This window comes from Globicephala melas, chromosome 12, assembly GCF_963455315.2.
Source record: "Globicephala melas chromosome 12, mGloMel1.2, whole genome shotgun sequence".
NCBI classification, from domain to species: domain Eukaryota; kingdom Metazoa; phylum Chordata; class Mammalia; order Artiodactyla; family Delphinidae; genus Globicephala; species Globicephala melas.
In genome coordinates this window covers 59213519-59241442 of record NC_083325.1, presented here as the reverse complement: position 1 = coordinate 59241442, position 27924 = coordinate 59213519, and the positions used below count along the sequence as shown (strand labels likewise).

The following is a 27924-nucleotide window of genomic DNA, read 5'->3' as shown; positions in this document are numbered from 1 at the left end:
ACACTACGAGGCATGAGAATTCAAAGATACATAGGGCTCAGTTCCATTCTTTACGGAGTATACAGTCTAATGACAAGGTAGACAGTAAAAATGGGACATGTTCTATAAAGAGATATGAAGAGAATAAAGGAGCTTAGGCAAAGGATCAGCCTAGGAAACCAAGGGAAACTTGATGGAGAACCAACATTTGAACAAACTCTTTGACAAGCAGGAATTTTTCAGATGAAATGGGAAGGTAGAAATAGAAGCAAAATTCCAGGAAAATAGAAAAAAAGAAAGATATGGAATCCTGAACAGATTTGACATATCCAGAGCTGCTCGGAAATTTTTTATTGCTAAAGCATAAGGAAAGTAACATCAAGTATTGAGAGATGAGGCTGGAGAGAGGCTAAAGAATTTAGACTTTGTGTCCCACTTCACAGGACACCAACTGCACTTTTCAAACTGGGAGTTCCATGAGACACAAAGACCATATAGGAAACCGCTACAGTAACCCAGGAGAGACATACTGAGGGTCTGGACTAAGGCAGTGTCAGTGGAATGGGAGAATAGACTGGATTCCAGAATCATTTCTGGAATCAAATCATGATGCTCTGCTAATAAGGGACTAAGAAGAATCAAAGATGGTACTGAGGCTTCTGGTGAAGGGATCTGAGCTGATCAACAAAGAAATGGAATACAAATTTGGGCAGGCAGGAGAAGTGGGGAAGTGGTGAAAGATGAAGGTAGTAAAATGTTAGTTTAAGATATCTGCAAGACAAGAAGAAAATTTTCTAGTAATGACAATACTCAGTATTTATATTTTTTACTGCATATGAAGTACTTTTACATACGTTCTCTTGGTTGACAGAAAAACCCAGTGAGATAAGAGCATTTCACAGATAAGAAAACCAGAGCTCAAAAGGTGAGGTGACTTGTTACAGGCTACTCAGCTAGTAGGCTACCAGGCTAGAGTCAGAAAAAAAAAATCAGGGTCCTATCTAGTCTTTCAAAAGCCACTCCATACCATAGATAAATTATGGTTAGTTTCCAATTGTTATTCACGTCTTAGCATTTTGCTGCTTCCCACTGAGCTGATTTTATTTAATCACTGTTGAGTCCAGAATCACCTAGTCCACACTGGCACTTGAAGTTATGACAATATCCAGAAGAAAAAAATTTAGAGTTAGTGAGAATCACGTTACTGGAAAAAATCTTAGACCATTAAGTGTTAGAAGGTCCTTCAGTTCTTCTGATGGAGGAATTCTATGATAGGTTCCCAAAGTAACCTCCAGAAATACATTATAGTTTCAAAGAGTTCCATGGTTTAATTAATTTGGGAATTAATTGCTTTAGATTGCTTTATTGCACAATTTCACAAAGACTTTAATATTCTAATGTACACTGAAAATTTCTAGGAGTATAATTAAGGATACAGTGTTCCCCAAACGTATCTGACCACTGAACATTTCTCCCAAACATATTTTTCTTTTTGGCTGCACTGCATGGCTTGTGGGATCTTAGTTCCCCGGCCAGGGACTGAAGCCAGGCCCTCGGCAGTGAGAGCATGAAGTCCTAACCATTGGACCGCCAGGGAATTCCTTCCCCCAAACTTTTGATTTAGAGTATCTTATGGGACTAGCATTCTATAGAATACACTTTGAAATACTGCTCAATAAAACTATTTAAGCAACATACCAACAAATACAAATTAAAAGTAATAAACACAAACAGTACATTAGTGCTGAGGGAATGCAGAATAAAAAGGAGGGATGACAATTTGTAGAATTAATTGGGCAAAGTTTCCTGTTCAATATACTGTTTAATTTTGCAATGAAATTTAGGCAGTAATATGAACTAGGAATACATGTGCTTACCAGTAGAAATCTTTTAAATTGCTGATTGACGCAATTATAAAATAAAAATTTGGGGGACTTTGCTGGTGGTGCAGTAGTTAAGAATCCGCCTGCCAATGCAGGGGACATGGGTTCGAGCCCTGGTCTGGGAAGATCCCACATGCCGTGGAGCAACTAAGCTCGAGTGCCACAACTACTGAGCCTGTGCTCTAGAGCCCATGAGACACAACTACTGAGCCCACGTGCTGCAACTACTGAAGCCCATGCACCTAGAACCCATGCTCTGAACAAGAGGAGCCACCGCAATGAGAAGCCTGCACACGGCAACAAAGAGTAGCCCCCACTCGCCACAACTAGAGAAAGCCTGTGCACAGCAATGAAGACCTAACACAGCCAAAAATAAATAAATTAATTTAATTTAAAAAAGTTTTATTACCATAACTTATAATTTTAAAAAATTTAATTGCCTATACTTGGGGGAGTAAATAATTAATTTCTCTTATACTATTAAGATGGTTAGGTTTTATAGCCTTCTGAAACTTCATCAAAGCTTCTTGTTCTTACTTATTAATTAATGACTGCTTCAAGGTTTCATATGGCCTTTAATCCATCAGAATTTCATTGTAGTCTCAGGTAAAAATCTCATTATTACAGATTCCATTATGAGGAAGGGATCTATATAATAAACTTGTTTGCAAATGTCCCATTCTGAGGTTATGATTTGTCATAATGAATTTTTATAAAGAATGATTTTACACACCAAATGCTTCCTCTTGATTATCCTCTTAAAATAATCATCCTATATTACTGCAGACGATAAATGGTATTCCGTTTGCATCCCAGAACAGAGAGCTAAGAGCTCCATAATTCTGCCTGGTGATCAAGTCCTTTAACTTCCTTAGTCCTTTCCTACTTCAAACATTCCTACTCAACAAATCTAACTGAACTCCAAATTACTACAATGTAGAGAGACCTGGGAAAATGGAAGGAAAATGTAAGAATCTGAGTTCCTCCAGTTTACTAAATTCAGGCTTTCTATTCATTCATTGATTCATTATAGAGAGCCTTCATGTACCCCTGCAAACTATAAATCTGATTTCTAATAATACATGCTTCATAACAAAATCATGATAATAGAATTTTTCTTTAATAAAACATTCTTTTAAAAACTAAAGAAATAATAATAGTATTAATGCATGTCTTATTTTGTATTTGTGGGGTTAGTTCATTAAATAGAATATCTTTATTATCTCATTATTTAAAATTTTTGAAAAAAATTTGATGTTTTTTTAGGACATATTATCCATAATCCAAAGCAGACATCATTAGATACATAAGATATTTATATCACCTGGAGCTATACTACTGAATTATAATTTATACAGACTAAGGTTCCCTTTTCCCTAGTTAATTTCAGTGCATAATAGGAAAAGAGGGAAAAAAGCACAACCTTTTCTTTTTGGTGCTTTTTAAATTGAGTATTTTAATCAAATGGGAATTTTTTACTAGGATTACTATAGTTCACTGCTTCTAGAGTAATAGTAAGCAGTTCTACAGACACAGTTGCAAACTTAAGCTACGAAAATTAGGTGATTAATCTTCTCCATTACTTTGGCATTATCCCCACACTGGTTCCTTATCTAAGGAATCTGAATCTGCTGAGGTCCCAAAACGGAGACTTGGATGCATAAATACAAGGTTGTTTCCAAACATTCGACCATGTAAACAAAAAGTAAGGGCACAAGATAAAAGTATCTGATGATTGCTTTAAAATTCCCTATTGAAACTGGAGAAAATATGCCACTCTTCTGTAGATTCATTTACATTTGCTTCTTAACTAGAAAAAGAAAATAGATACAGACATGTTCATGAGCGCTCACATAATGATTCACACACAAATGAACTGGTAAAAAACTGTAACACACTTGAATATTTTATAAGTAGAAGGAAGTTTTCTTACCTTCAGAAGTTCAAAGTAATGTAGACAGTGGTAAACAGGGGCTAGAAGTAGCCTGGGTAAAACATACTGAACAGCTTCTTTGAAACCTTCGCCTATTGACTAGAAAACAAAGTGATTTAATTTTTAAGTTTACTTTTCAGACATCATATATCTTGATCTAAAAACTACTATACCTGCAAATAGAGTGCCGCTCCAGGCTTTGATAACTGACTAAGGAAACGATCATGAAAACCAGGTCGTAAAATATCTCGAGCATATGATTCATATGGATCAAATGCCAGTTCCTTAGAAAATAAAGAAGGCAAAACATAAATAATCTTTCTCCAAGGTAAAGTATAAATGACCTACCACCATAAACACAAAAAGATTAAATTATGGGCACACCTATGCCTGCACAATTATATATTTCTTTTAAAGCCTCTAAACAAAATTACATTGCTATTAATTTTAACAGAATAAACCTAATATTCTCAATTAAGAAAGTAAATCAATTCTTTCTGATGAGTAATGGGATTCTTATATGTTATGACACCTCTCATGAAAGGGTTCTAGTAGAGTATTATCAACAAACATAGTCAAAAGAATGGGGGGATTTTTAGATCTGGAAAACTAAGTGTAGCCTGAATAATAAAGAATATAGATATCCACAACCAGGTAAAGTATAAACATTTAGAATATTGGTGCCAGACATTTATTTTCTCACGGTTATTTCTTGTTCATAGACTTACTTACACATTCTGCAAGCCAGAGGTAATTGTTTATATCATCTAAAATTCATTGGCACATTTTTCACAAAACAATTAAATAAAAATTTAATCCAAATTGCCCAAAAATTTTACCATCACCAATGATTAATAAACTAAACAATTCTAAAGGTTAGAATCTACTGGTTTTGCTGATACCTGAGGAAAAAAAGAGTAGTTATTGTGATTTTATCAGGAGGTAGGATTTCTACTCTCCGCCATCCTGTGCTCTATTCCAGGTAAAAATAAAAAGCCAAAAAGCCCAAACTATTATGAAGATGGTGTTATAGATTCTAGCAAGAGCTCATTTCTATGAAGGGTAATTCTAGAAAGAGGAAGAGGACATCTAGTGGAGGACTGCAGAAGAATGAAGTTAGGAGTGAATGACAGAACAAATGTTTATTTTTAAATTACCCTTTATGTTGTTTCTCAGACTGTTTTCTTTAAGAAAGATTCAATAATAACAACACAAGATCAGAAATCAGAAGACCCCAGTTCTGTTCTCTGTGAAATGCAATATGGGATATAAAGTTCCAAGTCATCCTAAATTCCTTGAGCCATTTCAATTCCTTCAACTGTCTTCTCAACTGAAAATTTCTGTAATAATATAACAATGGAAATTGCAGTCCATTGCAGATCTTACAGGAATGGATAGTAGGTTTTCAACAATAACAGCAGGAGGGAGTCAGGTTATGAATAGACTGGATGGGAGAGAGGAATAAAAATGTGATTGGATGCTTTTATCTTGGGTCTCTTGAATTCATGAACTTATATAGAGCAGATAATGTTTGTCCTCCTCCCCTTTCAATAAACTCTAATTTATTATAGAATTTTTATGACAATTACACATATAAATTAAAGACTATACAGACAGTGTAGTGGCTTAAAAGCATGACTCTAGCATCAGAGAGACTCAGGTTCCACTTCTTATTGTACTACTTACTAGCTGTGTGACCTCTCACAAACTATCAACATTTACTCTCTCTAAGCCAAGCTTCCTCATTGGAAAATGTAGATGATATCTACTTCAAGGAGTTGTTTTAGGAATTAAATGAGATACACACAAAGTGCTTGCAATAGCGTATGCACATATTTAGCGGTGAATAAATGGTATCTAGTATTATCATTCTAAAATAGCTAATTTCAAGAGAGAAAAAAATTGACAACTAACTGGAAATCCAAGCTCTTATCACATAGTTTTATTCTTGAGGATAAATTTATAGAATGGCAAGCACTTCTAAGCATCCTCGTATAAATTAATAGATGATATTATGATCAGTTTACTGGTTAAATGCAATACTTATAAGATTCATTTAAAAATTTAATTATTGATACACACAACTGTGTATTAACAGTTAAAAATATAGACTATTCTAAACATACAGAAAAGTACAGAAAACAGTTTAACAACCATATTCACCATCTAGCTCAAAAAGAGCTCAACATTTTATAACACTTCATGTTTTTTTTTTTTTAAAGAAATAAAACAGTAGAGATGTAATTGATCCTCCTGAGCTCCCTTTCAGAAGGTAATTTCCTCTCCTGCTAATCCCCAGAGGAAATCACTATCCTGAATTTGATTATTTCCAAGTATATTTTTATATCATAATTACATATGTATCAAGAAACAAGGCAATGTTTTCAAATTTTATATAAATATTGTAATGTACATAGTAACAATAAATTCTTCTGCAATTTGGTTTTTATATTCAGTTGTTTTAATGATTTATCCAATATGATTCATATAGTTCCTTACAGTTCATTTATTTCAAACTCTGTATAATATTCCACTGTATAAATATATCTTTTTTTAGGTAAATTTTTTACTCTGAGATAATTTAGATTCACATGTAGTTGTAAGAAATAATACAGAAAGATTCTGTCTGTCTGCACACTACCCAGTTTTCCCCAGTGGTAACCTCTTAGAATAGTACAATATAGTGCAATATCACAACCTGGCCATTGACATTGATGTAGTAAAGTATAAAATATTTCCATCACCACAAGGATGGCTCTTGTTGCCACCCTTTTATAGCCACACCTTCCTCCTTCCCATCATAGCCTCTTTAGCCCCCAGCAACCACTGATCTATTCTGCATCTCAATAGTTTTTTCATTTCAAGAAAGTCATATAAAAGGAATTACACAGTATGCAACCTTTTGGAATTGCTGGATCATACAGTAATTCTTTAATTTTTTGAAGAACTGTTTTCCATAGCAATTGTACCATTTTATTTACATTCCCACCAGCAAAATTTGAAGGTTCTAATTTCTCCACATCCTCTCCAACACTTGGTATTTTCCTTTCATTTTAAAAATTTAATTCTAGCCGTCTTAGTGAGTGTGAAGTGGTATTTCATAATGGTTTTGATTTGCATTTTACTTATGACTAATGATGCTAAACATCTTTTCATGTGCTTGTTGGCCATTTTTATATATTCTTTGGAGAAATTCCTATTCAAATCCTTTGACCATTTAAAAACTGAGTTGTTTGTCTTTTTTGTAAGAGTTCTTTATATACACTGAATATATCAGATATTATGAGACATATGATTTGCAAATATCTTCTCCCATTGTGTGTGCTGTCCTTTCACTTTTGATGGTACTCTTTGAAGCACGAAAGTTTTACATTTTAAGTCTAAATTATGTATTTTTTTCTTTTCTCACTCATGCTTTTGGTGTAATATTTAAGAATCCTTTGCAAAGTCAAGGTCATGAAGACTTAGCCATGCTTTTCCTAAGAGTTTGATAATTTTAGTTCTTATATTAAGTCTCTGATCCATTTTGAACTTATGTTTATATATGGTGTGAGGTAAGGAGTTCAATTTCATTCTTTTGTGCTTCTCGTAACTTTATGGTTTTTTGTGTGTGAACAAAAGTTTAAAAATTTTAATCTCTTCTTTTATGGTTTGTACTTTCTATGTGTTAAGAAACCCTTCCTACTTCAAAGTGATAAATATGTTCTCCTGTATTTTCTTCTGAACTTCTAAAGTTTTGCTTTTCATTTTTAGATTTTATTTAAACTACTGAGAGTTTTTCCTGTATGATGTGAGCTAAGGAAGGAATATTTTCTTTCCACATGGAAAACCAGTTTTGACCCAGCATCATTTATTAATTAGTTTGTTATTTCTCTACTGATTAAAATGTAATCTCGGTCACATATCGTGTGTATGTGTATTCTTTTTCAGGGTGCTCTATTCTGTTCCACTAATTGTCTATATCTACAACTAATAATGTGGCTTTGTAATAAATCGTATTTACTGTGGCTTTGTAATAAATCTTAAAATCTGATAGGACAAGTCCCCTCAACTTGTTCTTCCTCAAAATTGTTATTTTTGTCCCTTCATTCTTCCACATGAATTTTACGATCAGCTTGCTGATTTATAGATTATTCGGGGACAACTGCATCAATACAATATTGAGTCTTTCCATGAACATGCTATTTCCATTTCTTCAGATTTTCCTTATGAATATCATTATTTTATGATTTTCTTAACAAAAGTCTTGCATATATATGTTTATTGGGTTTATTTCTGAATACCTTATAGTTTTGTTACTATAGAGAATGGAGCCTTTTTCCTTTAATATTATACATTCACTTGGTTGGAACTGAGTATAGTAATGCTAGCAATTTTTATGTTGGTCTTTTATCTAGCAACTATACTGAACTTGCCTAATAGTTACAACACTATATATATTTTCTTGGATTTGCTGTGTAGACAATTATGTTGACTACAAATAGGACAATTTTGTCTTTTCTATTCTTTTTCTGTCTTTTGGCTAGTATCTCTATTAGAGTGCTGAAAAGAAGTAGTGAGTGGCATTCTCCTACAGCTTAGTCATTAAATATATCTTTTATAGGTTTTTGATAGATATCCTTTATTAGATTAAGAAAGGTCCCTTCTATTCCTACTTTGCTCAACATTTTAAAGAAATTCCTGAATGAATGTTTTTCTATGCTTTTTCTTATTTGTTGAGATTTTAATGTTAATGTGAAATATTACATTAACTTTTAAAAAATTTCAAACCACTTAAGAGTAAACTTCCTAAGATATATCATACTGGCCACAGTTTTTATTTAATTATAAACTGATTACTTTTCTTTGCCAGTTGTGTCAGTATGTGAGAGTGGTTCATATTTCTTTCTTGTATTACTCTTATCCAGTTTTGATAATATATGTATTGATATATAATCTTAAAAAATTGAGTTGCCCTTTGTGTCCCTATTTTTTATCTTCCTTATGAATCTATTTTGTGGTTTTCTTAACAAAAATCTTGCATATGTTTATTGGGTTTACTTCTGAATACCTTATGGTACTATTTCTAAACTGAATGGAGCAGTGGACAACTTTCAAAAGAGTAAGGTTAACTGTTTCTTGAAGACTGGTAAAACTCCTAATACTTAGTGTATGCCTCATGTCATTTGTTGACACATAGATTTGATTATTCAATTTTTAATGGTTTTTAAGTTAATTAGGATATCTATTTTTTTTTTAGGATATCTATTTCTTAAGTCAATTTTCCTATTTTATATTTTTTAAAAAGTTAACCACTCCATCCCAGTTCTCAAAAATTTTCAAATGGATCTCAGCATTCCTGAATGATTTTAAAAGTTGCAATCTGTAGTTAGTTATAACTTTTTCTTCTTAATATTTATGCTTTTCCTTTTTTCTCCCTTGATCAACATTATTAGAGGTTTTGTTCTATCTGTTGTGTGCTTTCTAGTTCATTAATTCTGTTCTTCTATTACTTCCTTTATGTTGTTTCTATTATTATCAACTCTCAAATTTACATTATCTTTCCTGTTTCTTGGATTGAAACCTTTACTCATTTATTTTTAGTTATATCTACTTTTTAAAATATTTGTCTAAAACTGTAAGTTTTTCTTTATGCATTGCTTTAGTTGCATCTTACAGGGTTTTGTATATAGTACTTTCACTTTTGCTCAATTTCAAGTATTTTGTAATTTTCATTGTCACTGCCTCTTTAATCCATGAGATATTTAGAAATTCATTTTTAAGACTTCCTAGTATTTTAATAACTTTTTATTGTGATTTCTAATTTAATTTCATAGTCAGAAAAGATGGTTTATATGCTATTATGTAATATTTGAGACTTCCTTTTTTATCTAATACTGTAACCACTTTTTGTAAATATAACTGGTATCTTGAAATGAATCTAGAATCATCCATATATACATAATCAAACCTGTTCATTTTCTTATTTTAACTTCTATAGCCTTAATCTTTTTTCTGTTTGTGATAGAGATGTGCTACAATTTCCTATCATGATAGTAAATTTTTTTCCATTTCTCGTAATTGTCAGTTTCTATTTCTTATATTTTGAGGCTTTATAATCAGGTACACATACATTCATGATTGTTGTATCTTCATGACGTTGTCCCTTTTCCTATTTAGGTAGTGTTCCTCTCTAATGTCCTCCCCACCAAGCTTACTTTTCCTAATTATATCAATTGATATTTATATACTAGCTTCCCTTTATTTGTTTTCATATGTTGACTTTTCAATCCCTTTACTTTATTTTATTTTATTTTTTGCAGTATGCGGGCCTCTCACCGTTGTGGCCTCTCCCGTTGCAGAGCACAGGCTCCAGACGCGCAGGCTCAGTGGCCATGGCTCATGGGCATAGCCGCTCCATGGGATGTGGGATCTTCCTGGACCAGGGCACGAACCCGTATCCTCTGCATTGGCAGGCGGACTCTCAACCACTGCGCCACCAGGGAAGCCCAATCCCTTTATTTTAAATATTTCTGTGGTTCTGTTTTGGGTGTGTCTCTACAAGCTGCAAGAAATGGACTTTTAAAAATAAAAAATAAGTACTTTCTTTAAATAGGCGAGTTTCATCAGTTTACATATACTGAGTTACTAACATAGTAGTATAATGTAGTTGGATTTATTTGAATCATATTACAGTCAGCCCTCTGTATCTGTGGGTTCCACATCTGGTGATACAGAAGGCCAACTGTACTATGCCATTTTAAATGAGGTTACTTTACTTTTTCTTTACTTCATTATTCTTTCCTATTATCAGTGGAAAAGATTAAAAAGTGTTCCTACAGTTCTTGTACATTGTAAGATATAGGTAGTATTTCTATTCTTTTGGTGATTTTCCTAAATGTTTTAAAATCAAATAAAGTTTGTTATTATCTATAAATTTTTCTAAATTTTAAAGAGAGTTTACAGTTGTTTAGTTTTTCTTATCTTCTGAATACAAGCCCATTTTATGTGCTGAGAAGTTTAGTTTACCTTCCCTTTTAAATTAAGAAAAAAAACAGTTTGGTTTTTAAAATATTCAGTAGCTTGGGCCTCCCTGGGAGCACAGCAGTTAAGAATCTGCCTGCCAATGCAGGAGACACGGGTTCGAGCCCTGGTCCGGGAATATCCTACATGCCGCAGAACAACTAAGCCTGTGCACCACAACTACTGAGCCTGTGCTCTAGAGCCTGCAAGCCACAACTACTGAGCCTGTGTGCCACAACTACTGAAGCCCACGCACCTAGAGCCTGGCTCTGCAACAAGAGAAGCCACCACAATGAGAAGCCTGTGCACCGCAATGAAGAGTAGCTCCCGCTCTCCGCAACTAGAGGAAAGCCTGTGCACAGCAATGAAGACCCGAAGCAGCCAAAAATAAATAAGATAAACAAATTTATAAAAAAAATATTCAGGGCTCCCCTGGTGGCGCAGTGGTTGAGAGTCCGCCTGCCGATGCAGGGTACACGGGTTCGTGTCCCGGTCCGGGAAGATCCCACATGCCGCAGAGCGGCTGGGCCTGTGAGCCATGGCCGCTAAGCCTGCGCGTCCGGAGCCTGTGCTCCGCAACGGAAGAGGCCACAACAGTGAGAGGCCCGCGTACCGCAAAAAAAAAAAAAGATATAGTTGATTTCGAAATGAGAACAAAGAGCTAGAAATTTCAGAATGACTATCAATGCTAACTTGTAAGGGCTAACTCAGTATTTTAGCACTTGACATATCAAGGAGAAGGTTATCATTTTTCTCCCCCTATGATATCTGAATCATCTAGGTCCTGGACTTGATTTCCCTGTTCACTTTATCCCTCCTATTCTAAATAATTATGCACAGTTACCATATATTAAGTAGCTGTATGAAGCTGGTTAGCTAAATATTTCAGGAAAGTTATTTAACTTTCAAAAAATCCTGAGTCCTATTATTATCTTTCTTTTACAAATATAGCTAGAGAGGTTTAGAGATGTGAAGTAAATTGCCCACGGACACATACAACTACTAAGTAGCAGATTTTAGACTGGAACACAAGTAGTTTGACCTCAGGTCCAAGTTCTGTGGCCTCTTCATTGATAAGATAGCCAATTAAGTGTCAGCTGTGGGATCTGTTTTTTATAATGATGAGAAACTACTTTTTCTAAGTTTCGTGAGATAATGGAAACAAATGCTGACAATGACCCTTTGAGGAAGAGGCAATATAGTTGAGTAGTCAGCAGTTAATGTATATGTTAGCTGGAAACAAGAATTCAGATTCCAATTTTAATTCAAATGTCGGGCCTTCTAGATGCAGACTTTTTTGGTGTATAATTACTTACCTCTGCTAAGTCTTCAAAGCAACTTCCTACTAATGGATGGGGACTGCCTTCATCTGTCATTTCTACAGTATCTTCTATATGGCCCAGTAACTTTACACTAAGTTCATGTATATCCACTATACGGCTAAATATATTTTCTACATCCTGTTGGGATGAAAAACACATGAATTCAGTTAGGTGGTATAATAAAACAAATTTTGAGCCAGTAAGTCATTTTATAATCATGAAATTTAACATGGAAGATACAGTGAGAAATTTTAACAACTTACAAATATAAGTAAAAGACAAAGAATTCCTTTGGCAATGAAGTACAGTTTGCAAAAAACATTTCTCTAGGTCACTGGTTCTCAAACTTTTGGTTCTCAGGACTCCTTCACACTCTTAAAAATTACTGAAAACTCCAAAGAGCTTTTGCTTACTATATTAGAAATTATTTACTATCAACATTTACTATATTAGAAATTAAAACCAAGAAAATTATAAAACATTTAATTCATTTAAAAATAACAATAAAGAGTTCTTTTATGAAAAGTAACTATATTTTTCTAGAACAACTAAAAATCTTAGTGAGGAGAATGGCACTGTTTTACATTTTTGCAAATCTCTAACACCTAGTTTAATAGACGATAGCTGGCTTTTCATGTATATTTCTGCATTCAATCTGTTGTGATATGTTGCTTTGGTTAAAGCATATGAAGAAAATCTAGCTTTACAAAGACATGTAGTTGGAAAATGGAGGAGTCTATTCAAATAACTGTGGATACCCTTTTCTTTTTCTGCATAGTTTCTTCACTGAGATATGTCACATACCATAAAATCCACCCTTTTAAAGTGTACTTTCACATATTCACAGCCTGTTCAATCGTCACTACCATCAAATTCTAGAACATCTTCATCACCTCAAAAAGAAAGGCTGTATCCAGTAGTAGCCCTCTCCATTCTTCCCCGACACACCCATCCCCAGTCTCTGGCAACTACTAATCCACTTTCTATCTCTATGGATTTGCCTATTCTGGAAATCTCATATATATGGAGTGAATATCTTTTTATGGTATTATACAAGTCAATAAATGGTAGCTTCTTAAAGGTTAGTTGCAACGTAGAATCTGAAACTATATAAATTTTGCACATTAAAATCCACTGGTCTATTTTGAACTTTGAAGGGATGTTTTACCCAACTGTGATTTTGTAGTGGAATTGCTAGGTTGTATGACTACCTTATGGTTAATATTATATGAAATTACCAAATTCTTTTCCTAAATATTTATACCAGATTACATTCTCAGAAGCAATGTGGGAATTTTACATTCCCAAAAGCAGTTGCTCCACATGCTTTTCAACATTCAGTATTGTCAGTCTTTTTAATTTTAGCTTTTCTAATGAGTGTGTAGTAGTGTCTCATTATGGTCTTAATTTGCATTTTCCTTATGACTATTAATGTTGAGCATCTTTTGATGTGCTTTTTGGTCACTGGCATACCTTCTTTTATAAAGTGTTCAAATTTTTTGCCCACCTAAAATATCAGGCTGTTTTTCTTATTATTGAGAACTGCAAAAGTTCTTTATATATTCTGAATACAAACCCTTTGTTAGATATATGTAATTCAAACAGGTTCCTACAATCTGTGGCTTACATTTTAATTTTTCTGACAATGCTTTTCAAAGAGCAAAAGTTTTTTTCATTTTAATGAAGTCTAATTCATTAATTTTTAATTTTATGGTTCTTGATTTTTGTGTCCTAAGAAATCTTTGCCTATTCTTTACCACTTTGTTTTTAAACAACTTTATTAAAATATAATTTACATACCATGCAATTCATCCTAAAGTGAACAATTCAATGTTTTTTTACTATATTTACAGATTTGTGTGACTCAAAATCCACTCCTTTATTTTTTAATGTCTGCTCATTGCCATAACAGTGAGTGAATACCAGTCTCAGCCTCTGTTGTGAGCACCACTTCTCCATCAGTCACCTGTGACTATGTAGCTACAGTTCTAGAAATTACTAGACTGCAACTCCCTTAGACAATCTCAACTGTTCCCATTTAGCATTTCTCCAGGACCCAATAAGGTTGGTCTAATTACTACTATAAGATCAGCAGTCCCTCCTCTAATTTTCAGTTATTGGCACCTTCCTTTGTGCTCCCCAAAATACTGTTGTCATACTTCTGTTTATGGTAATTACCACATTGTATTGCAACTTAATTTAAAGTTTACATTTCTGTCTTGACTGGACTAAACTTGACAGAAGAACGGTTTTTTATTCATCTTTGAATCCCCATTGCCAAGTATGGCATCAAAAATATAGGCAGCCCTGATGAAGTGTTGGTTCAATGATACAAATGAGTCAAATTAAACATAGAAACCTTCCACCTAAACAAGACGTTTTATTCTTTGGAGTACATGGAAGAGTCTGTGAATTCATTTGTACTTACACAATCAGTCTAGTTTAGATTTTGTCTTTTAATTTCTGATGTTTAATTTATCAAAACTGTTGTAGCAACTTTATTTTTGATCACAGTCATGATGAATTAAATCCCACTACTTTTAAAAAGTGGACCAATTAGCTATCATGAACTATACAAATTCAGATTTGAGTGGTCATGTAAAATTAACAACACATGCAATGATATACATTTATTCAATGATACTTACGTTAGCTGAAAACAATTTTGAATTGGAGACAAAGGGCTCTCTAAAAACTTTTATAATTAAATTAAGTTCCCTTATGTATTGTCGAATTTCTGCCATAAATGCTTTTACCAAATCATAATAAGTTTGCTCTCCTGAGGTGGAAGGCTCTTCATCAGTTAAAGATAATATATTTATATCTTCTACATCTTGATGAAACATATCCATCAATACCTACAGTCAGAGATAGAAAAAAGTATAATAAAATATGAATCTGTAGTTCAACTTGAAGTGAAGCACCCTAAGCTATTATTTGAATACAGTTCTTAAATGATAATAAGCAGACACACAATTACCTCTTCTCGGATATAATGTCATTTCCCCCTCCACAGCTTCTCTAAGACAAAAATTCTACATCAGGTATCACAAACTGCCTCTTCCAAGTTCTCTGTCAATACAAGTATCTGTCTGTCTGTCTCTCTTGTTAACCGTGTATTACTTCTAATTTGTTTCCAAATCTTGTCTTGGATTTCTCTCTTAGTTTCCTCTGTTTCATAACCTTGACATCACCACTTCATTCCAGGGCCTCACATAATTCATATTTGAATAATTCCTACGTTTGTTGGTGATTGATCAAAATAAGTCCTGTTTTTTTCCAAGAAGTCTACTATTACTACTCTTGCTAAACCTTATCTTTTCCCTCCTGTGAACTTCAACATCATTATCCAAGAAGTCTACTATTACTACTCTTGCTAAACCTTATCTTTTCCCTCCTGTGAACTTCAACATCATTATCCCTATAACATAATAAAATATTTTATCTTGTATTACTTTCTGCTTGTTTCACAAATGTAAGTACCCTTTCATCAAATTTACATTCTCGTTCTATATTTCTCTTGCATCTCTTCTCTGTGTGAGCACGTACTACATACTCAGAAATATCTTATCAATTCACTTAAAAGTATCAAATATTTTATATTCATTGAAAAATAACTATTTTAAAATCAAATACTCATTCATTAAAAAATAAAAGCATCTGAAATCCTTCAGATGAGGTGATTTTTACATTCTGAAAGAACAAATATACTAAAATATATTTAAGTGGATTCAGCAATCAGAAAGAATATTCCGAATCAATAATAGTTGGAAAAAAGGGAGTGAAATGCTTCATCAGAAAATATTTTCTTTTCTGAAAACTCATTTTTATAAAATAAAATTACTGAGACAGTACAGCGCAATGACTTAGACTCAGATCTGGAGTGCACGTCTAGGCTTTGAACTTCTCAGAAAATTCTAGACCAATTTCTTTATCTCTCTGAACTTCAGTTTCCCTTTTATAAAATGTAGATAAGAGCATCTACCTTAGAGGGATATCATAAGGACCAAATGAGATAAGTCGCATATATGCTTAACTTTCAATAAATGTTTGCTCTTAACATAATCATAGTAAAACCATACAAGTAGTATCTAAAGAAAGCTAGGAAAAAAAAACATAAAGAAAGCTAGGCAAAGAAATTAAACTCTCAAGAATTTAGTATTGGGTTGGCCAAAAAGTTCCTTCGTTTTTAAGTAAAAATAAAAGATACATTTTCACCAAGAAATTTATTGAACAACGTATTCACCCATTTTGTTCCACTACCTTCTGCCATTTTTCAGGCAACTTCATAATTCCACCTTCCCAAAACTTTTTAGCTTTTTGAGCAGAGAACTGTTCCAGGTGTCTTTTACAGTCATCCAGGGAATTGAAATTTTTTCCATTAAGAGAATTTTGTAAAGACTGAAATAAATGGAAATTCGAAGGTGCAATGTCTGGTGAATACGGCGGATGAATCAGAACTTCCCAGCCAAGCTGTGACAGTTTTTGCCTGGTCATCAAAGAAACATGTGGTCTTGCGGTATTCTGATGGAAGATGATGCATTTTCTGTTGACTAATTCTGGATGCTTTATCGTCGAGTGCTGCTTTCAGTTGGTCTAGTTGGGAGCAGTACTTACTGGAATTAATCATTTGGTATTTCAGAAGAGCTCATAATAGAGGACTCCCTTCCAATCCCACCATATACACAACATCACCTTTGGATGAAGACCGGCCTTTGGTGTGGTTGGTGGGATCTTGCCCCACTTGCCCCACGATCTCTTCCGTTCCACACTGTTGTACAGTATCCACTTTTCATCGCCCATCACAATTTGTTTAAAAAATGGAATGTTTTAATTACATTTCAGCAGAGAATTGCAGGCGGAAATATGGTCAAGGATTTTTTTCACTTAACTTATGTGGAACCCAAACATCAAAGCGATTAACATAACCAAGCTGGTGCAAATGATTTTCAGTGCTTGATTTGGATATTTTGAGTATGTCAGCTATCTCCCACGTGGTATAACGTTGACTGTTCTCATTTAATGTCTCCATATGCTCGCTATCAATTTCAAATGGTCTACCTGACTGTTGAGCATCATCCAGAGAGAAATCTCTAGCTCGAAATATCCCAAACCACTTTTGACACATTTGATCAGTCACAGCACCTTCTCCATACACTGCACAAATCTTTTTTTGTGTTTCAGTTGCATTTTTACCTTTCTTGAAATAATACAGCATAATATGCCGAAAATGTTGTTTTTCTTCCATCTTCAATATTAAAATGGCTACACAAAAATTCACCAATTTTGATAAGTCTTTTTTAAATGCATACTGAAATGACAGCTGTCACAATACAATCTAACAAAACTGTTTCAAATGAAGTTAAAGACAACTAAGCGCTACTAGAGAGCCATCTTACGAATGAACCTTTTGGCCAACCCAGTATTTTTACATTTTTGAATATTCTTTTCAAGTAAATCCATAATCTTCTAAGTCTTCCAATGCAAATAAAAATTTAAGAAATTCGCTAATAAGAGATTATTACTGTTATTAACCCTACATGCAGCAACACATAAAAGAAAAGCTACATGACATACTTAAACACATTTAAATACTATATATATAATACTTTATTTACATAAAGTGATATCTGGAGTTCTTGCCATTAGAGTACTAAAAGTATGTCCTAACAAACAATATACAATTTTATTCAGTCTAAGTAGTATGTTAGCACCCAGTAAGTCATGAATAAAAATTTAAGAACAAAACATATAGATCTGTATCCTACCTTATCAGCACACATTGCCACTTTAATATCTTGTTTTGTAATTTCATAATGCCGTATATTTCGCACATAATTCCCCACCAGCTTTAAAATGTCTGCAGAAATGTATTCTAATACTGCTACTATGTAAACAGAAACCTGGTGGTCAATTTTATAACCTAGGACCTCCTGAAAAATTAAAAGAAAAGCATGTTTAAAATTATTTACTACAAATTTGACACACTGAGTTTTTAAAAAGTGTATACAGTTTAGCTTAACTTTTACTGAGGCGTATGATTATCAACAGCATTTAATTTTAAGTAGTTCATCTATGAATAATATACATATTGCTATTTGAAAATGTAAACTAAGAAAAGGTAAGGCAAAATTACCTATGATCATGTAAAATACTTAAGAAGTACAGGTAAGTAAATAGATAATCCCTAAACTAGGAATGGAAGCCCAAGTTTGGGGGAGGGGAAAAATGTTCATTGTTACCTAATTCAGAATACCTGGAATTAAGAATGACAAATGAGGGTTTTTTCTTTTATGCAGAACAAGAGTTAATATATTATTGGTATCTGGGAATATCTACCATCCTTATACCTCTATCCTTCTTTCCAAAGGAACCTGGGCTTCCTAAAAACCCTAGTGGTACATTCATTCCTGGTATCTGGGCTGTTTCTATGGAAAAAAATTCATGCTATGTCTTGCTGAACAACAGTGGTTATTAAGGGCACATTAAATAGTCCTATTATTAGACTTCAAAGAGAGTATGGGCTTTTGTGGGGCTGACCAATTCCTATAGGAAAATAAATTCTATTTTGTAAACAATCCAATTAAGAAAAAAACCTTCAAAATAATAAGTTTACTTATATATTTTATAACAACTTTAAATGGAGTATAATCTCTAAAAATATTGAATCACTATGTTGTTCACCTAAAACTAATATAACATTGTAGATCAACTATACTTAAAAAAAAAAGTTTACTTATAAGTTGGGAACAGGTTGCATTTACCTTTAAGAATATGTAAAAACTATTAACTGTTTATAGTGATATGGATATATTAATAAATTGAAATGATACCCACAATTAGACCCTAAAATGCAACATTTAGAATCATTAATACAGCATGCACATACCTCAACTTGTTAATTCTCTTAGAATATAATTCAAAGTATGGCTATAAAAATCATGAAAAGAGAATTATAAAGAAGTGCAATGACTAACAGCTTAGTAATTTTCTATAACTTGAACTTACTTCCTCAGACCAGTTAGTAAGATATAGGTAGATATTTCTATTCAAACAACAAAGGACAAAACGTAACCTTTTGATAGTCTTAATCACCCAAGTGTTCAGTCTTAAATCTTGTACAAGATCAAACTGACGTGGATTTCCTAATGCTATTCACTTAGAGTCCTGTGAACTAAAAGTTGCTTAATCACCTTCTGCCTCAGTTATCTCATCTACAAAGTGGGGATGATAATAATTAACTCTGTTGAATAATAAAACCTACAGATAATGTATGCAAGCATTAGCATTTTACTTGTATTATAGTACACATAAAATTATTGATATCAGAGAAGTATTATTAAGGTTTTAATTATTATCATACCTATATTTTTGATGTGAGAGTTAATCAATAGTTTGTTCATTGTATTAAATAAAAAAGAAATCACATTATTAGAGTTCCCAGCAGTTATTTTTTCTATTAGTTCTGGAGAGATTCAACTGACTGACTAATATAAATGACAAATAGGACTAAATAGTATAGGTGATCTTTATGGAATTTTTGTTCAGAGATTACACATAGCCCTATGGCAGTCTCACAGAGGTCCCTACACGTCTAACTATGTGAAGGATTTATAGGGACACTTAGGTCTAGCCAACAAAAAAAGGAGTTTTACAAGTTCTCTTTGAGGTTCTATTAACATCTGAGATGAACAAAATCCACAATTATAACTTTTCTTAGTGCTTTCAATTTGCTTGATTATTACTGTTGGTATGAAATTACTTTAAGTCATGTTGTCCAACTTATAGTTTCCTATTATATCATCCCTCCCCATGACATAAATTCCTGGAAAAATTAAAACGAGAGAATGTCACTCTTCAGTTGACTCTATTATCCGTAAAACATACTCTTTGTGTTTGAAAATCATGGGTTTTATTTTGCTTTTAAAAGGCAAGAAGGCAGTATTTCAGTTTTACCTTTAACAAAGGATGAATTTTTTCTACTGGGAGAGATAAAGGGTTTCTTCGCTTCCTCTTTTCAATAGCCGACTGGGCATCAGCTATTGCCCACTTATCAATTGGATGAGGGAAACTTTTTTGAACACGTTCCTTGGAAAATAGGAAAATAACAACTAAGCAACAAATATATTAAATAGTGCTCTTCACTTACAATTTACTTTTAAAATCAAAGAATACCAAAAGCAGGCTTTCACATGTAGTATAATTTATACTACAAACATACCTAAGCTAAGAGAAAACCATAACTGCCAATGTACTAGTTTCTTAATTACGCAATTAAGAGACTAAATGTTCCTTCTATTAACTAGGGGAAAAATCACATTCTGAATTTCAACTTCACTGTGGTAAAGCTAATGACAAGAATGAGTAGATGCTATTTAAAACATTACTTATATAAAATTGCAAGGAACAAGACCTAAGCTTAAAAAGAAAATATCTAAATCCAGTTCTCATTTGCCCTTTATTTCAACACCAATTACAAACTAAAATAGCATTTTCTACTTGAAACTTCTAAGAATTTTTTCCTTTATCCATCATGCAAAGGTACTTGACTTCAAAACTATTTATAAATCATGGAAATCAAGGGTTTACATTAGTAACAGCAACTTTAATACACTGTAGCTTATCATTAGAGTTTGAATCTTCCACAGGTTATTAATTTTTATCAAGATATTTCATTTTAATCCAGCAGTTATCCGGTTAGAATTTCCATTGAAAGTGAAAGAACTCATGTAAAAGCTGAATTTCCCGACTTTAATAAACTAATATAATTCACTTCAAACAAAAGGTACTACTTTCATGCTCTGAAGTTTTTAAAATCCACTTTCAGTATACCATAATTAAAACCAGTAGAGGTCGCTATTACACAATTTTAACATGTATTTTAAATTGCTCCGTATTTAGTTAGTAATATATAAAAACTGTTTAACATCACTCCTGATTGTAAGTGTAAATTAAAAGTTTTGTCAATTGCTACTAAGATGGAAAATGAAAAAGATTGCTATGTGATATTCTGTGGAGGGAAAGGAAACATTGATTCCAGGACATGTTAATAACAAATTTATAAACTGAAAATAGTTTAACCCATTCAAATTTAAGAAATTTTCTCTTCATCTATGTTCAAGGATAAGTCAGCTTCTAAATATAAGAAGTGATCATTTTAGGGCTTCCCTGGTGGCACAGTGGTTGGGAGTCCATCTGCCGATGCAGGGGACACGGGTTCCTGCCCCGGTCCAGGAGGATCCCACATGCCGCAAAGCGGCTGGGCCCGTGGGCCATGGCTGCTGGGCCTGCGCGTCCGGAGCCTGTGCTCCGCAACGGGAGAGGCCACAGCAGTGACAGGCCCGTGTACCGCAAAAAAAAAAAAAAAAAAAAAGAAGTGATCATTTTAAATCTAATCACAGAAATTATTGTAGTTAAAAATGGAGTTTACAGACATTTTCAAATGTCTAGTTGAAAAGCTATTTGCTAGGATGCTACACCCTCATATAATAAAGGCAATACAAAGGTCCAAAATACTGGGGGAGTTCGGCAGGTGAAAAAGGACTAACAAAGGAAGAAGGAAAAGGGTGGAAAAGAATGTCCAAAACAAGAATTCTTTTCCTTTTTTCCAAATCAATACTACAGACTTGATAATCCAAAAATGACAAGAGATTTAGGACTAACTTTACCATGATTCCCAATTAAAAATTTCATACTGATGGGTTTAACCCATGGTTAACTGAATAAATGATTACAGACCTTATAATAGTATAGCCCTATGGCTAACATTTTTTTGGTGGGGGGGACCTCAATGCATAGTAAGAAATCTTAATACATTTTACATTGCATTCTTGTATATCACATACATAGTACACTGGAACAAAGTTTCATAAAACAAAACCTTCTTTTACTATAGGCAATGTACTGATTTTTCCTATTCATTTATAAAAATGTTAGTTGGGCATAAGGGGTGATGACCTAGAATCTAAAAAGCACTGCTGTGTAGTGGTGATAGAAAGCAGGAGAACAGAACAGAAGGTGAACTCAATCTAATAATTCTAAATACATTTAACATACATCTTTGAAGAAAAATCATCAGTAGAATTACAAGGCAAACTGTAGGCAGGGGTTGAGGTAGAAGAGAAAGAAAACAGAACAGCAATCCTTGCCCATCTCAATTTTATCAACCTAATTCTGAGTTTATCTATTGTTTTGAGAAAGAAGGGGAAGGAAAGTCAGGAATGCTAAAAGAGAAGGCAAGAAAGGGAAAATAATAATGATGAAGAAAACATTTTAAACTTACTTGTGTATTACTGGACTGTATATTTATGAGGTAATACCAAAGGTCATGGGAAAGATTAATAGGGTCAAAATAGATGCCTTGAATGTGGAAAGGCCAGACTGAAAGAAATACTTTGTATCTTGTAGTGGCAAATTTAATTACAATTTTAGAGCAAAATAAAATTTATTTTTATAATTATCTTATATAATTTAAGGTAAAGAAGCCCAAGGAGAAATGATCAATGAAAGATTCATGAATTAAATAAAGTCTATTACTCTTTCAAGATACTCTTTCAAGATGCCACTTTCAAGATTAATAGTTTTGTTTTAAATTGAGAAATTCCACCTTGATTGATATTTAGTGGCTTTGGGAAAAATAAAAGATAGAGAGCTAGGTTTGCAATTCAGCTCTGTCTCTTATTAGCAGAACCTTGTCTTTTCCTTTACATAATAAAGGTGTCTAAATAGATAATCTTGATGATCAATTCCAATAGAAACATTCTAGGATCTATAAAAATTCCTACACATGCACTTCAGTGTAAATATTCAGACCTGGAGGTACTTTTGAAGTGCTATTAATAGTAATAAAGGCTTAGAATGTGTAGAAGAATTTTTTTTTTCTGTCTAGAAAGGTAGAAAATACTGTGAAATCACTTGGGAAATCAAAATGTGAATGGCAAACTTATTAGAAATTACAAAGATTCTTTAGGATGTGAAGGAAAAGAAAGTTAAAGAAAAAATGAATGGGAAAGGAAATGCAAACTTTTAAAATTTAAGAATTCAGCTCACGGGGAAAAAAGTCTAAGATAAAAGGAAAGAGAAATAAAAGGGATCCAAATTGGAATAAAAGAACTAAAACTGTCACTGTTTGCAGATGACATCACGCTCTACATAGAAAATCCTAAAGACACTAACAGAAAACAACTAGAGCTCACCAATGAATTCAGGAAAGTTGCAGGATGCAAAATTAATATGCAGAAATCTGTTGCATTTCTATACACCAACAATGAAAGATCAGAAAGAGAAATTAAGGAAACAGTTCCATTTACCATCACATCAAAAAGAGTAAAATACCTAGGAATAAACCTACCTAAGGAGGTAAAAGACCTGTACTTCAAAAATTATAAGACACTGATGAAAGAAATCAAAGAAGACACAAACAGATGGAAAGATATACTGTGTTCTTGGACTGGATGAATCAATATTGTCAAAATGACCATACTACCCAAGGCAATCTACAGCATTCAATGCAATCTCTATCAAATTACCAATGGCATTTTTCAAAGCACTATAACAAGATTTTTTAAAATTTGTATGGAAACACAAAAGACCCTGAATAGCCAAAGCAATCTTAAGAAAAACAAATCTGGAGGAATCAGGCTCCCTGACTTCAGACTATACTACAAAGCTACAGTCATCACAACAGTATGGTACATGCACAAAAACAGAAATATAGATCAATGGAACAAGACAGCCCAGAAATAAACCCACTTACCTATAGTCAATTAATCTATGACAAAGGAGGCAGAAATATACAATGGAGAAATAACAGTCTCTTCAATAAGTGGCGCTGGGAAAACTGGACAGCTACATGTAAAAGAATAAAACTAGAACGTTTTCTAATACCATACACAAAAATAAACTCAAAATGGATTAAAGACCTAAATTTAAGATCGGATACTATAAAACTCCTAGAGGAAAACATAGACAAGACACTCTCTGACATAAATCGCAGCAATATCTCTTTGGATCCCCCTCCTAGAGAAATGGAAATAAAAACAAAAATAAACAAATGGGACCTAATAAAACTTAAAAAGCTTTTGTACAGCAAAGGAAACCATAAACAAAATGAAAAGACAACGTATAGAATGGGAGAGAAAACATTTGCAAATGATGAGACTCACAAGGGATTAATTTACAAAATATACAAACAGCTCATACAGCTCAATATCAAAAAAAACAAACAACCCAATCAAAAAAAGGGCAGAAGACCTAAATAGACATTATTCCAAAGAAGACATACAGATGGGCAAAAGGCACATGAAAAGACGCTCAACATCGCTAATTATTAGAGAAATGCAAATCAAAACTACAATGAGGTACCACCTCACACCGGTTAGAATGGCCATCATCAAAAAGTCTACAAATAATAAATGCTGAAGAAGGTATGGAAAAAAGGAACCTTCCTACACTGTTGGTGGGAATGTAAATTGGTGCAGCCACTATGGAGAACAGTATGGAAGTTCCTCAAAAAACTAAAAATAGAGCTACCATATGATCCTGCAATCTCTCTCCTGGGGATACATCCAGAGAAAACCTTAATTCAAAAAGATACATGCACCCCAATGTTCACTGCAGCACTATTTACAATAGCCAAGACATGGAATCAACCTAATTGTCCATCAACAAATGAATGGATATAGAAGATGTGATATATATATACAATGGAATATTACTCAGCCATAAAAAAGAATGAAATTATTCCATTTGCAGCAATATGGATGGACCCAGAGATTATCCTACTAAGTGAGAAAGACAATTACAATTATATGATATCGCTTATATGTGGGATCTAAAAGAAAGAAAAAAAGACATAAATAAACTTACTTCCAAAACAGAAAGAGACTCACAGACACAGAAAACAAACTTACGGTTACCAAAGGGGAAAGGGGGTGGGAATGGGGATAAATTAATAGGCCGGGATAAACATACAAACTACTGTGTATAAAACAGATAACCAAGATGCAAGAGGGAAGAAATATGGGGATATATGTATACATATAGCTGATTCCCTTTGTTATAAAGCAGAAACTAACACACCACTGTAATGCAATTATACTCTAATAAAGATGTTAAAAAAAATAGATAACCAACCAACAAGGATCTACTGTATAGCACAGGGAACTATACTCAGTATTATGCAATAACCTATAAGGGAAAAGAATCTGAAAGAGAATATATATACACACACACACACACACACACACACACACACACACACATATATATATATGAAAAAAAAAAAGAGTCCAAGAAAGCCTGAGTTAAATGAGAGGAAAAATCTATCAGTGTCCTAAGAAATTAAAGTTGGTTAAATACAGGACACACAGGCGAGAAAGGGAAACAGGAAAAAAAGATATTACAAATGGAATCAGTCTAGTCAACCAGAGAGAAATAAAAACAAGTACAATTATGAAAGAACAAGACTTAAGAAATTTAAAAGAATATACTTATGGGGGACTTCCCTGGAGGCACAGTGATTAGGAATCTGCCTGCCAGTGCAGGGGACATGGGTTCGAGCCCTGGCCCGGGAAGATCCCACATGACACAGAGCAACTAAGCCCACGCGCCACAACTACTGAGTCTGTGCTCTAAAGCCCACGAGCCACAACTACTGAGCCCGAGTGCCACAACGGAGCCCGCACACCTAGAGCCCATGCTCTGCAACAAGGGAAGCCACTGCAATGACAAGCCCGCACACCGCAACGAAGAGTAGCCCCCGCTCACCGCAACTAGAGAAAGCCCACCAGCAGCACTGAAGACCCAACGCAGCCAAAAATAAATTAATTAATTAATTTAAAAAAAAAAGAATATACTTATGGATAAACAACAAGGTCATACTGTATAGCACAGGGAACTATCATATTCAATATACTATAATAAACCATAATGGAAAAGAATATGAAAAACAATATATGTATGATTGAATCACTGCTGTACAGGAGAAATTAAGACAATATTGTAACTCAATTATACTTCAATAAAATAAAAATTTTTAAATAAATAAATATATACTTTATCAGGGATATATCAGAAAAAATACTACTGGTTTTACTGCTACTTTTAAAACGACTAAATATACAAAATGAGGAGAGGGAGAGCAAACCAGATTGGAGGAATTTTTATACACTATCTTTTAAAACATAATTTTAAAAAGACAGGACCAAATAACATATACCCCTTCTCTGCATTCCCAGGGAGTTTATATATACTACCTTATTCATCTGGAACACTGCCTGACAAATAGTGGATACTCAAATATTGGTGCCATGGATTAGTGAACATTAGCTACATCAACAAAACAAAATCCCATTCATTTGAACTACGATAGTTCATAGTCTGTAATAACCTGTAGCACAATTTATCAAAACTTTTAAATTAGCATAAGCAAGATTATAGATACGTATGTAACCCATTAGTTTTCAAGCACTTCTGAAGTATCTATTTTCCTAAAACTATAGGGCAACTAAAAATCACTTTTAGTTTTTCATTGAAACAAATCCCCTAGGGGCCGAATATTAAGCAAGAATTGCCACCCTACTTTGAATTATGCTTATACTTTAAAGTAATCAAAATGTATTCTTCAGAAGTAAAATTCACATATTCCACTAAATCAGACTGCTCTATTTCTTAAAGCACATTTTTTATACGGCCTTCAAATTAATTTTTTTTATGAATTATCCCTTACCTCAAAATTTATTTGAAGGGCTTGCTAAAGTCATGGCCCTTATTATTTTAAAAGAAAGCTCCATAAATGCATTAAAGAAATTAAAGAAAATTATTTCCTGATAAAAGAATCTAAAGACACTATTATATTCATCTAAATATCTCCAATCTCCATATTCTTAAATAAATACCCTTCCAGGAACGGTACACAAAGAAGGGTATTTGACTATTGATTGGAAAAGAACTAGATTTCCATCTTTTTAAAAAAATCCGTTCTACCATTCTGCGGGTTAACTGTCTAATATATAAAACAAGGAGAACAATAACTACTCCACAGGATTGTTGGAAGGGCACAGAAATGTCTATAACAGTACTTTGAAATTACGAAGCCTATTACACAACTGATTGCTAACTCTATTACTGTCATATATTCTCTTTCAAAAAGTCCATTCCCAACCACAACATCAGCTCACTGGAATATCCCATGGCTACATCTATTTTAAATGTCCAAGTTACTTGCTTAAAAATAACACAACAGGGCAGAGGGTAAATATCTTCAATATCTCAGAAGTTTTCTGAGTATTAAAAAGCCATGAAATATCCCTTATTATCTAGAATCGTGAGTACCTACATAATGATTAAATCTGTGCAAGTGGAAGATTGAGACTCATTAGTAATTTTTGAGAATTCATGGAGATCTCCTTCAATACTGGAAAATTGTTAGTTTTTATATTAATGGAAAGGAGAAAATTAGATAAACATAGGTACAGCACAACATTATTTGGAAAGAGCTGAATTTGAGTTTGTAGTGTTTTCAAACTAGCAAATACCTGGAATATACCAACATCAGAATGATGATGCGATCTGTAACCCCATTCTAATACACTAGGTATAGGATTGGATGCTACATTTTATGAACACTGTGGGAGAACCTAATCAGGGTCCAAAAGATCAAACGGAGTTGTTAACAAGGAGAGTCAGGCAACCATTTCTATTCAAGATCTACTCTGAAAACCCAATGTTAATAAGTGCCTAAAGGAAATTATGAATAAAAGGTATTTTACTTATAATTCAATGGAAAAATGGGATAAAATATATA

The 27924-nt window shown here is 33.4% G+C and overlaps 1 protein-coding gene across 2 annotated transcripts in view; it reads right to left on the bottom strand.

The window, feature by feature from the left end:
• SOS1 (SOS Ras/Rac guanine nucleotide exchange factor 1) overlaps window positions 1-27924 on the bottom strand; it is a 148580-nt gene that overhangs the window by 51788 nt on the left and 68868 nt on the right. For both annotated transcript variants that reach the window (XM_030857875.3, XM_030857876.3), the window contains exons 3-8: window positions 20076-20207; window positions 17888-18052; window positions 14768-14977; window positions 12114-12257; window positions 3969-4079; window positions 3796-3894 (exon numbers count right to left, since the gene is read on the bottom strand). In XM_030857875.3, coding sequence (XP_030713735.1) covers window positions 3796-3894; window positions 3969-4079; window positions 12114-12257; window positions 14768-14977; window positions 17888-18052; window positions 20076-20207 — 861 coding nt within the window. The remainder of the gene's footprint in view (window positions 1-3795; window positions 3895-3968; window positions 4080-12113; window positions 12258-14767; window positions 14978-17887; window positions 18053-20075; window positions 20208-27924) is intronic.